Below are 12,100 nucleotides of genomic sequence, written 5' to 3'. Positions count from 1 at the left end.
GGTCCATTAGAGGCATCTTCTGTCACCTTTTGAATACATTAAGGCACAAAGATTGAGAATTTAGGTTTAGAATCAGGTCCTTGTTATACCCCAGCTGAACGAACCAAGTGACCTCAACCTGTACCACCACCTCCTGGACCTCATTTTTGGGCCTGAGAGAAAATGTCTGTACTACCAGGTCTCTGGATGAAGCAAAGGCCTAGCGTGTTGAGGCCTCCCAGGGCTGTCAGTACCACAAGGGTTTGAGCATGGAGTGGGCGTAACCGAGAGCTTTTCACCTTCCATGGGATGTGCATGCCACGAGAATCCATTAACCCCCCCTCCAAATGACCTGACCTGACACATTTTACCTGGTTTTACAGGTTTTGTGGACACCCCCCTTCCATAAACCTCAGCTTTTTCAAATTCCAGCAATAAGCTTTTATGCTGTAGTCCACATGTTCCATCAATAGAGAAGTCTGAAAAACATCAAATTCAATTGAAAAGCCTAACTCTTTTTCTAGAATTTGTCAAACTTTATATTTTTAAAACTTGAGGAGTTCCTGTCATGGTGCAGCGGAAACGAGTCCGACTAGGAACCATGAGGTTGCGGGTTCGATCCTGGCCTCACTCAGTGGGTTAAGGATCTGGCGTTGCCATGAGTTGTGGTGTAGGTCGCAGATGCGGCTCGGATCTGGCGTTGCTGTGGCTCTGGACTAGGCTCTGATTCAACCCCTAGCCTGGGAACCTCCATATGCCACAGGTACAGCCCTAAAAAAAGACAAAAGACAAAAAACAAAAAAAAACAAAAAAACCACAAACTTGAATTGGAAACACTGACTCCTTCCCCAGTCATGTCACAGAAGCACCAGCTCCTCACATAAGCATGGGCCCAGCCACACAGCAACACCACCTATGTAGCTAGACAGCTGTCCATGCAGCCCGGCAGGGATCTTCCCTGCCTCTGTGGGCAGAGTGCATTCCAGCTGAGCACGAGACAGAGGTTTAATTCAGAAACTTTAATAGGTAAACACATCTGGAACGTTACAGCGCAGGGTGAAAGGGGGGGCCACACCTTGCCTTCCCACTCAGTACTCCTCCCCCTCCTCAGCCTCTGCTTCTACCGAGTCCACGCCCACCTCTTCGTAATCTTTCTCCAGAGCCGCCAGGTCCTCCCTGGCCTCCGAGAACTCGCCCTCTTCCATGCCTTCCCCCACGTACCAGTGCACGAAGGCACGCTTGGCATACATGAGGTCGAACTTGTGGTCCAGGCGGGCCCAGGCCTCGGCGATGGCCGTGGTGTTGCTCAGCATGCACACGGCCCGCTGCACCTTGGCCAGGTCTCCCCCTGGGACCACCGTGGGGGGCTGGTAGTTGATGCCTACCTGCCGGAGAGGGGAAGAAAGCTTTCATCAAACACAGAAATGGCTGAGTTCATGGAAACAAGGCACAAAGATGCTTGCTGGCAACCTGGGGGAGGCTGGGTGCACCCTGCACTCTGCTTAGTGCCAGTTTCCAGACAAGGAAAGCAGGGAAAAGGAGCCCTAGAGCCTGCTACCTGGTTCAACCCCAAGGTGGCAAAGGGGCTGTGTGCCAGGAACTGACATGTGATAGGTGCCCAGGTGAAAGGACTGTCTTCTCTCTGAGAAGGGACACTGCTTGGGATTCTTCACGCATTATTTTCTCCAGAGGCTTTGACAAGATGGGAATTAATATCTGTGGCTGAAGCCTTTTCCCACCAGGCAGGTTCAGAGGACACAACTGTGGAGTCATGAGGCAGGGTCACATCCCCTGCTTTCCCACCAAACTGCGTAGCAGTGACAGGTACACTACCAGAGGTCCCAGACATTGCCACCACTACCACAGGACATGGCCCACATGCATGCTGTATGTGGGGGCAGAGGTGGTTCCTGCCCGAGGACAAAGGGGCAGGCAATCCAAGCAGCGGTAAGGGATCACAAACCAGAGGTTTGGGCAGAATATTCAGGGTCAACAAACTTTGTCTGCAAGGGCAAGATGGTACATTCTTGGCTGCTGGGCCATGGAGCCTGTCACAGCTACTCAACTGTGTCTTTGTAGCACAAGAGCAATGTGCCAGTGTGACAGTGTACCAGTGAACAAGGACAGCTATGTCACATGAAACTTCATTCACAAGAGTTGGTGACTGGGGAATTCCCATCGTGGCTCAATCGTGGTTGCAGATGTGGCTCGGATCCGGCATTGCTGTGGCTCTGGCGTAGGCTAGCGGCTACAGCTCCGATTAGACCCTGAGCCTGGGAATGTCCATATGCCGTGGGAGCGGCCCTAGAAAAGGCAAAAAGACCAAAAAGAAAAAAAAAAGTTGGTGACTAGTCTGCCAGCTATGCTGACCCCTGGAGTAGAAAGTCTGAGTTGGGAACCCAGCACCACAGAGAGGGTGAGAGCCAGCAGACACAAGAATAGTGAGGCTCAGGGAAGCACAGCTCTGGTCCCAGAGGGAAAAAGCTGAGTGGGTTTAGGAATCAAGGATGGGAGCAAGGCTCTTTCCTGCACCCATGGAAGGCTGCAGCAAGCTGCATCCGCGGCCAACCCAGGCCACATGGCCACAGTGCCTCAAGGCTGCTACTTTGCCACAGAGATTCAGGACAGTTCTGCAACTCAGAAGCTCCACACAACAATGCAGTATCTGAGCCAAGCCTGCCACTAACACCACAGCTCAAGACAACGGATCCTTAGGCTACTGACTGAGGCCAGGGATCAAACCCATGACGTCATGGTTCCTAGTCGGACTTGCTTCTGTCTCACTATGACTGGAACTCCTCTTTCTTCTTTTTTTTTTTTTTTGGCTTTTTAGGGCCACACCAGCACATGGAAATTCCGAGGTTAGGGGTCGAATCGGAGCTACAGCTGCCAGCCTACGCCACAGCCACAGCCATGCAGGATCCAAGATGCATCTGCAACCTACACCACAGCTCATGGCAACACCGGATCCTTAACCCACTTAGTGAGGCCAGGGATCAAACCCACATCCTCATGGATACTAGTCAGATTTATTTCCTACGTGCCACAACAGGAGGTCTGGATGTGTTGTATCTCAGTCAACCTAGATTTCCACAATGCTGCTACCACCCAAACACTATTCCGGATAATTTCTGTAAACAGTACACTCCACAGATACATCCTGGGATGACTCAGGGAGTTGCAGAGACACCAGTGAATGAATTGTTCCAATGGCTAGTGGGCCCTGACAGAGCCCGGCTGACTCGGAACAGGGGGCCATCTGCAAGGGGGCAGCACTCCATCCCAGGGTCTGCCCCCGGGGTTAAAGGTGAACGTTCGCTGCTGCCCAGCCTACCTTGAACCCAGTCGGGCACCAGTCCACAAACTGGATGGTGCGCTTGGTCTTGATGGTGGCGATGGCCGCGTTGACGTCTTTGGGGACCACGTCTCCCCTGTACAGCATGCAGCAGGCCATGTACTTGCCGTGGCGAGGGTCACACTTGACCATCTGGTTGGCCGGCTCGAAGCAGGCGTTGGTGATCTCGGCCACAGACAGCTGCTCGTGGTAGGCCTTCTCGGCCGAGATGACCGGGGCGTAGGTGGCCAGGGGGAAGTGGATGCGGGGGTAGGGGACCAGGTTGGTCTGGAACTCCGTCAGGTCCACGTTGAGGGCCCCGTCGAAGCGCAGGGAGGCTGTGATGGAGGACACGATCTGCCCGATCAGACGATTGAGGTTGGTGTAGGTGGGCCGCTCGATGTCCAGGTTGCGCCGACAGATGTCGTAGATGGCCTCGTTGTCCACCATGAAGGCGCAGTCCGAGTGCTCCAGGGTCGTGTGCGTGGTCAGGATGGAGTTGTAGGGCTCCACCACGGCCGTGGAGACCTGGGGGGCCGGGTAAATGGCGAACTCCAGCTTGGACTTCTTGCCGTAGTCCACCGAGAGCCGCTCCATGAGCAGAGATGCGAAGCCCGAGCCGGTGCCGCCCCCAAAGCTGTGGAAGATGAGGAAGCCCTGCAGCCCCGTGCACAGGTCCGCCTGCGGGAGAGCAGAGGCCGTGGGTCCACACCCGCCCAGGCCACGGCCAGGCGCCCTCCTTGCCCCCGCAAGCTGACTCGGGTTCACGGTGTCCACAGGGAGCACAAGTCACCCTTAGAGGTCAGACGCAGGGACGTGCCCCAGCCACACTGCGAAGGAAGGGCCTGGCGGGCCTCGTGGTGCTGCCAAGAGACGGGGAGGGAAAACATCCCAGGCAGGCCTGCCCTCCCGTCCGGGAAGCCTTGCCAGGGCCCTTCCTACCAGTTTGCGGATCCGATCCAGCACCAGGTCGACAATCTCCTTGCCGATGGTGTAGTGGCCTCTGGCGTAATTGTTGGCTGCGTCTTCCTTCCCGGTGATCAGCTGCTCCGGGTGGAAGAGCTGCCTGTAGGTCCCCGTGCGCACTTCATCTGCAAAGGACATGCGGGCCACGCTCTTGAGGGTGACTGCAGACTCACCAGGACAGACAGGCCAGGCCCGTCCAGTTCTCTCGGGCACGGCCGCTCCTTGGAGCCCGACAGCATCTCCCAGGGAGGCCTCCATGTGATCCGCATGCCTCATCTGCCGTTTACGGCCCCGGGAAGGTAGAGCCTGACTGGACCCCAAAGGAGGGACACGCTCTCCCGCCCACACACAGGCGGTTCTGCACATGCCATGCTCCGTCCAGGGCATCGCTGAAAGGTCCCTGACACACGAGACAAGGCTGTGGCTTCTGCCAGCCGTGGAGATTCTGTCATCCCCCCGGGTGGCCAGGAAAGCTGCTCTCTCTTTGCAGCTCCCCTTGGGAACTACCTTGGGCTTCTACTCTCAGCAACCTAGCCAAGGTGCTCTACTCACCTTTCTAAGTCCGAGACTCAGGCCAAACTCTCCTGCACCAGCCCAGAGCACACAGAGCAGGGGGGGCCTGCACCACCACCTGTAGGCAGGGTGCACACGACCCCCTGACCGCCCGGGGTGGGGTGGTGTCTTGGGCAGCCTGTCTTACAGCTGGCAAAGCAGCTTTTTTCTGTATAGATTTCCCTAAATTAGGAACCTGAGCCCCACATTTCAAGCACTGACCTTTCAGTTGCTCGGCCAACGTGGCCCCGGGCAAGCACACATGCGTCCGTCCTCTCCACAGAGGGACCCAAAGGAGCTTACATGGGCTCTCGAGGCTCTCCCATCCCCCAGCAGAGCCGCCCAGTGGGCCGAGCACCTACCAACCACGGTGGGCTCCAGGTCCACAAACACAGCTCTGGGCACGTGCTTGCCGGCCCCAGTCTCACTGAAGAACGTGTTGAACGAGTCGTCCCCACCGCCGATGGTTTTGTCACTGGGCATCTGACCATCGGGCTGAATTCCATGTTCAAGGCAGTACAGCTCCCAGCAGGCATTGCCGATCTGAACCCCTGCCTGCCCCACGTGGATAGAGATGCACTCGCGCTGGGGACCAGAACATATGTGTGAGGCCCCTGTCTGCATGGCAGTTGTCACTGCAAATAAGACCCACTATCTTGGAGTTCCCTATTGGATCGGCAGGTGAAGGATGCAGTGTTGTCACTGCTTTGGCAGGAGTTTCATCCCTGGCCCGTAAACTTCTGCATGCCACGGGTGTGGCCAAAAAAACCTTTTTTTATAAAGAATAAAAATAAAACAAAATAGGTAATTTATTTTTTTGTGTGTCTTTTTAGGGCCACACCTGTGCCATATGGATATCCCAGCCTAGGGGTCTAATCAGAGCTGTAGCTGCCAGCCTACGCCAGAGCCACAGCAATGCCAGAACCAAGCCATGTCTGTGACCTACACCACAGCTCACGGCAATGCCAGATCCTTAACCCACTGAGCAAGGCCAGGGATCAAACCTGCAACCTCATGGTTCCTAGTTGGATTGGTTTCCTCTCCTGAGCAGAAGAGGTGATGGAGGGGCCAACAACCAGGGTGTGGAGAATAAGGCAGACCAGCAAGACAGAACTGGTATTGGGTTATAGACCTCAATTCCACTGGGGCCTCTTCACCATGAAAATAAGGAAATCAAGGTGAAACCTAATGGAAGCACCTACCTCAACTTCATTACAGATAGAGATGCCAAGAAAACCCCAAACCCTAAGATGGCCAAGGCAAAAACAGCTGATACACCAGCTGGAAATTCCTCCACTCCTGAGACTGAGCAGGGTGGGCAGAGAAAATGCCGGCCAACCGTCTCTACCACCATCCAGTTTAGTCATTCAACAAAAATGAAGGAATACTGGAGTTCCTACTGTGGCACAGTGGGTTAAGAACATGACTGCAGTGGCTCAGGTTGTTGTGGAGGTGCAGGTTCGATCTCCGGCCTGGCACAGTGAGTTAAAGGATCGGCATTGTCACAGCTGCAGTTCAGATATAATCCCTGGGAGTTCCCGTCGTGGCGCAGTGGTTAACGAATCCGACTAGGAACCATGAGGTTGCGGGTTCGGTCCCTGCCCTTGCTCAGTGGGTTAACGATCCGGCGTTGCCGTGAGCTGTGGTGTAGGTTGCAGATGCGGCTTGGATCCCGCGTTGCTGTGGCTCTGGCGTAGGCTGGTGGCTACAGCGCCAATTCAACCCCTAGCCTGGGAACCTCCATATGCCGCGGGAGCGGCCCAAGAAATAGCAACAACAAAAGACAAAAAGACAAAAGACAGATATAATCCCTGGCCTGGGGAAATTCCAAATTGTGAGAGTGCGGCCATTAAAAAAAAAAAAAAGAAGAACAAATGAACAAAAAGTAGAAGCTGAAGACCTTAAGTGCTTGACTGGATCACTAGAACCATCTGTATTACCTATGAAAGATGGGGTTTTATTATATTTACTTAAAGACATATCTTTTTTAGTAATGAAAAACCTGTTTTTTGGTTGGTTTGGTTTTTTTTGTTTTTTTTTTTTTTGTCTTTTTAGGGCTGCACCCAGGCATATGGAGGTTCTCAGGCTAGGGGTCAAATTGGAGCTGTAGACGCCAGCCCACATCAGAGGCACAGCAAGGCTGGATCCAAGCTGTGTCTGCGACCTACACCAGAGCGCATGGCAACGCTGGATCCTTAACCCACTGAGCAAGGCCAAGGATCAAAACTGCAGCCTCATGGTTCCTAGTTGGATTCATTTCCGCTGCACAACGATGGGAACTCCAACTTGTTTTTTTAAAAAGCCTGGGTCTTTTCAGAGTTCCTGTCGTGGCTCAGTGGTTAACAAATCCGACTGGGAACCATGAGGTTGCAGGTTCAATCCCTGGCCTTGCTCAGTGGGTTAAGGATCCAGCGTTGCCATGAGCTGTGGTGTAGGTCGCAGACGTGGCTCGGATCCTGCATTGCTGTGGCTCTGGCGTAGGCTGGAGGCCACAGCTCCAATTCGACCCCTAGCCTGGGAATCACCATATGCCTTGGGAGCGGACCTAGATAAAGGCAAAAGACCAAAAAAAAAAAAAAAAAAAAGCCTGGGTCTTCTCAATACATATTTAAACGTTTTTAAATTGTTTCATATCAGGGCAAGTTGAGTTTTTAAGAACCTCATTTTTATTTGTAATAAAACTTTACAATTTATTTTCGAAAATTCAACTAACTGCAAACCCATGCTAATAAAGATTTTAATTAAAAATTCAAATAACGGACTTCCAATCAGGGCTCAGTGGTTAACAAACCCGACTAGTATCCATGAGCACATGGGTTCAATTCCTGGCCTCACTCAGTGGGTTAAGGATCCAGCGTTGCCATGAGCTGTGGTGTAGGTTGCAGACATGGCTCAGATCTGGTGTTGCTGTGGCTGTGGCTATGGCTGTGGCTGTGGTGTAGGCCGGCAGCTACAGCTCCGATTGGACCCCTAGTCTGGGAACTTCCATAGGCCATGGGTGCGGCCCTAAAAACACAAAAGACCAAAAAAAAAAAAAAAGGAAAAAAATTCAAATAACACAAAATGTGTTTTCTGAAAGTTGAAATTAAATTACAAATCATTAACACAAAGACCACTGAAAAATTCCCAGCTATTTGGAAACTAATAACAAGGGAAATTAGAAAGTATTTTGAGTAGAATAAAAATGAAAACATGACATACCAAATTTGTGAGATACAACTAAAATATAGTATTCAGATGGGAACACACACACACACACACACACACACAGGTAAGAGTCTAAAGTCAATGACCTATAAAACGATGGCGCTCAGGGCAAGCCACCCCAAAATACACTAGGGTGGCACATTGATTACTCTGAATTAAGTTATTTGAGAATCAGCTGGTACCAGAAAAACACTCTGACCCTCCTTTGCTCCCCTGAAAGCAGGAAACAAAGCTCCTGTGGGGAGGCATCCTCCCTGTGCTGGAGGGGAAGAGAGGAGAGAAGGCATGGTGATCCCTGGAGGTAGGGAATTTAAGGCTGAGAAAGCTGCATAAACAAACTTTGTTACTTTTTCATTAATTTGCTACCCCAAGCAAAAGCCCTCTTCTTTTGTCAAATCCCCATAAATAACTGATTATTTGTCTAAAAAGATATATAAACAGCCTGCTTTGGTCACTTCTTAGTCCTATACCTAGAGAACTTCCATGTTTGAAGTTCCCATTGTGGCTCAGCAGAAACAAATCTGACTAGCATCCATGAAGACACAGGTTCAATCCCTGGCCTTGCTCAGTGGGTTAAGGATCTGGCATCGCTGTAAGCTGTGATGTAGGTCGAAGATGCAGCTCGGATCCTGTGTTGCTGTGGCTATGGTGTAGGCTGGCAGCTCCAGCTCCAGTTCAACCCATAGCCTGGGAACCTCCATGTGCCACGGTTTTGGCCCTAAAAAGACAAAACCAAAACAAACAAACAAAAAAAACAAAAAAAAAACAAAACCCCAAACAAAGAACCCCCTTCTATATATACAAAGTTAAATTTGTTCTGTTCTTGTTACTCTGTTTTCTGCCAATCTGATTATTAGACCAACCAAAAAAACCTAGAGAAGTAGAAGAAAACTTTTCCTCCCCTACAAACTCTTCTGAAAAATAGAACAGGGAACACTTCCCAACTCATTTCCTGAGGCCAGTGTTACCCTGATACCAAAACCAAAGATGTTTACTATAAGGAAACTACAGACCAGTATCTCTCACGAAATCAGGCACAAAGATTTGCTCAAAAATTTCAAAATCCAGAGTTTCCACTGTTGCGCAACAGAATCTGTAACATCTCTGGAGCGCTGAGACCTGGCCTGGCACAATAGGTTAAAGGATCTGGCGTTGCCACAGATGTGGCATAGGTCACAGGTGTAACTGTGGCTCAGATCTAATTCCCGGCCCAGGAACCCCATATACTGCCACAGGACTGCCAAAACAGAAAAGAAAAAAAAAAAAAGAGCAATAACCTGAATGAAGATAATATAGGCCATCAAAATGGCAACATCATGAGATAGATAATTTTAAGCAAGGGTATTATTTCCACATGATATAATCATGATTACATCCCAGCTAATCTCCTAGCTCTGAAGAGTGATGGCCTGGAAGTCTAGAAATTCTACTCAGCTTCTGGACTTGTTATATTCATACCAACTCATCAGTAGACATTTCCTAATTTAGTTCATTAAACTAAGTCCTGTGAACTTGAGAAGACCCTGCCATACCAACAAACAATGGCTAAACAGCTCTTCTAAAAGTACTAACCATGGTATTTTTCTTATTTAAGACAAAGCCTTTGCTAAAATAACAGCTCCTAAAAAAATAAGCAAGTGTACAAGTTTCTTGTGTACAAATTTCTTCTAATCCTGAAGCTTCATTTTACCCATCTGGTAGTAGAAGATACCTTTCCTTTATACATGGAATAATTCAACTCTACCAAATGTTTTTTTTTTTTTTTTTTTTTTTTTTTGCTTTCTAGGACGGTACCAGCTGCACATGGAAGTTCCCAGGCTAGAGGTGGAACTAGAGTTGCAGCTGCTGGCCTACGCCACAGCCACAACCACAACCACAGCAACTCAGGATCTGAGCCGCCTCTGCGACCTACACTACAGCTCAGAGCAACGCCAGACCCTTAACCAGCTGAGCGAGGCCAGGGATCAAACCTAAGTCTTCATGTATACTAGTCGGATTAGTTTCCACTGCACCACAATGGAAACTCCCCCACCCCCAATTTTTTGAGCAGCTTGATTTCATGCTGTGCAATGACCAATAAGAGAAGCTTCAAAACCAATTTTTTGCAAAGGGAGAATGCAGGGGTTAGTGTGAGTTATTTTATAGTTACTAACTTTTCAGAGTTTGGAAGTTACCACAGTGATCAGAAGAGGACACAGGGCTGGGATGACATCAGCCTCAGTTAACTGTGAATAAGAGACATGACCTGGGTCAGGTAAAGCCCTGCCAGGGGTCATTCCAGCCTCTGTTCACATAGGGCTGATTCAGGCACCAGTGGGGTTTTTTGTTGTTGTTTTTGCTTTTCCGGGCTGCACCTGCGGCATATGGAAATTCCCAGGCTAGGCGTTGAATTGGAGCCACAGGTGCCGGCCTAGACCACAGCCACAGCAGTGTGGGATCCAAGCCGAGGCTGAGACCTACACCACAGCTCATGGGCAATGCTAGATCCTTAACCCACTGAGCGAGGCCAGGGATGGAACCTGCATCCTCCTGGATCCTAGTTGGGCTGGCTACTGCTGAGCCACAACACGACCCTCCACCACTGGTTTTAGGTGTGTGCAATGACAGATGTGTTGGCTGAGTTCCATGGTGTGTAAATATAATTAATTCAACAACTAACTAGATACTTATGAACTGAGGACGTTTAGAATGAACTTATGTATGTGTTGCTGATGGAAGGGAATCTGACACTATCTACCAAATCAGAGCCATTCACTTCTGGCATTCCATACACACATACACCAACCAGTAACACATGGTGCAGGAATAGATTCCTCATTGCAACTCCACGTGTAAAAGACTGTAAAACATCCTCATGTCCAGCAATTCAGAACAGGCTGAGCACATGTGGAATACTACATGGTGGTAAACAAGGACACAGGTCTTTGCTCACTGGGACACAGGTAACTGGTCTGTTTGCACAATAAAAAAGCAAGGTGCAACAAAAGGGGGACGCATGTATATCTATTCCTGTTTGCATGGTTTTACCTCAAAAAAACCAAACAACCTAAAAAAAAAAAAAAAGCACAATCTTATTTAACGGAGAAAGCAAGACTTTTCAGCACAGATCATCAGCTAATATTCCTATTTCAAGGGTTATTTCTCTAAGTGCCCTTGTGAGTTCAAATGAGAATGCTCGAGTGCAACCCTTGGGTTGCCCCAAGAAGAAAGAGTCTGTGGCGTAAGCCCAGCTGCAGCTCTGCTAAGATCCCTGGCCAGGAACTTCCATATGCCGCAGATGTGGCCACAAAAAAAAAAAAAAAAAAAAAAAAAAAAGAGAGAGAGTGAGCGAGAGTCTGGAGGGGTGAAGGTAGGGGCTACTTACTGCACCTGTGGAGCAAACCTGGTGCCTGCCCCAGACTCAAACGTTCTGAACACTACCCTGCTAACTGGGCCCAGGCCTCTCCGCCAGTTCCCCAGGCCCCTCCAGATCCCTCCGTCCCTCCAGGGCCCACTCCCGGGCCCCTCCATCCCTCCAGGGCCCTCTGCCGGTCCAAGCCCGACCCCCAAGGTCCCACTGCCCAGTACCATAGTGGTCACTATGAGGCCGCACCACACTCAACTCCTCTCACTCCGACGCCGAGCTCCCAACTGCGGAGCCACAGTACCATATGCCACATCCTGATTGGGTACTGACTGCGCAACTGCCATTGGCTCCAACAGCTTTGGGGGCAGGCCGAAAGCCAAGACCACAATGACGATTGGCCATTTCCTTGACCAGTGAACTCCCTTTTGATTGGTCAACACTTTGGGCGGGAAGTGGCTGTGTTGGCGGGAAACTGCGGACTAATGCCTGCCGAGATGCCGGAGGGCGGGGCAGGAGAGGGAGGCCCCATAATTCATTTGTAAAACGGCCATCTCGCTGTGGAGCTGCACAGGGTGTGGGAAGTGACAGGGCATGGAAGGGCTATTCAGTTAGCAACCTGTTACTGGTGCAAATGTCAGTATCCCGGACTCCCGCGAGAGCACGTGACGGCAGACCACATGAGTGGCTCCCGGAAGGATGTGCTGAGAAGCTGGGGC

The 12,100-nt window shown here is 50.5% G+C and overlaps 1 protein-coding gene across 2 annotated transcripts; it reads right to left on the bottom strand.

The window, feature by feature from the left end:
- On the bottom strand, nucleotides 984–11,712 carry LOC100155138 (tubulin alpha-3 chain). 2 transcript variants are annotated; one of them, XM_013981444.2, is made up of 5 exons: nucleotides 11,606–11,712; nucleotides 5,194–5,416; nucleotides 4,256–4,404; nucleotides 3,314–3,994; nucleotides 984–1,364 (listed from the first exon to the last, which is right to left on the bottom strand). In XM_013981444.2, exons 1-5 carry the CDS (start codon nucleotides 11,606–11,608, stop codon nucleotides 1,068–1,070), a joined length of 1,353 nt encoding a protein of 450 aa, XP_013836898.1. In that variant the 5' UTR covers nucleotides 11,609–11,712; the 3' UTR covers nucleotides 984–1,067. The 2 variants fall into 2 exon arrangements, with proteins under 2 accessions (XP_013836898.1, XP_020929069.1); XM_021073410.1 differs by lacking the exons at nucleotides 5,194–5,416; nucleotides 11,606–11,712 and having other exon boundaries at nucleotides 4,256–5,187.

This window comes from Sus scrofa, chromosome 14, assembly GCF_000003025.6.
Source record: "Sus scrofa isolate TJ Tabasco breed Duroc chromosome 14, Sscrofa11.1, whole genome shotgun sequence".
NCBI lineage: Eukaryota > Metazoa > Chordata > Mammalia > Artiodactyla > Suidae > Sus > Sus scrofa.
This window is presented reverse-complemented; position numbering and strand designations above follow the sequence as displayed.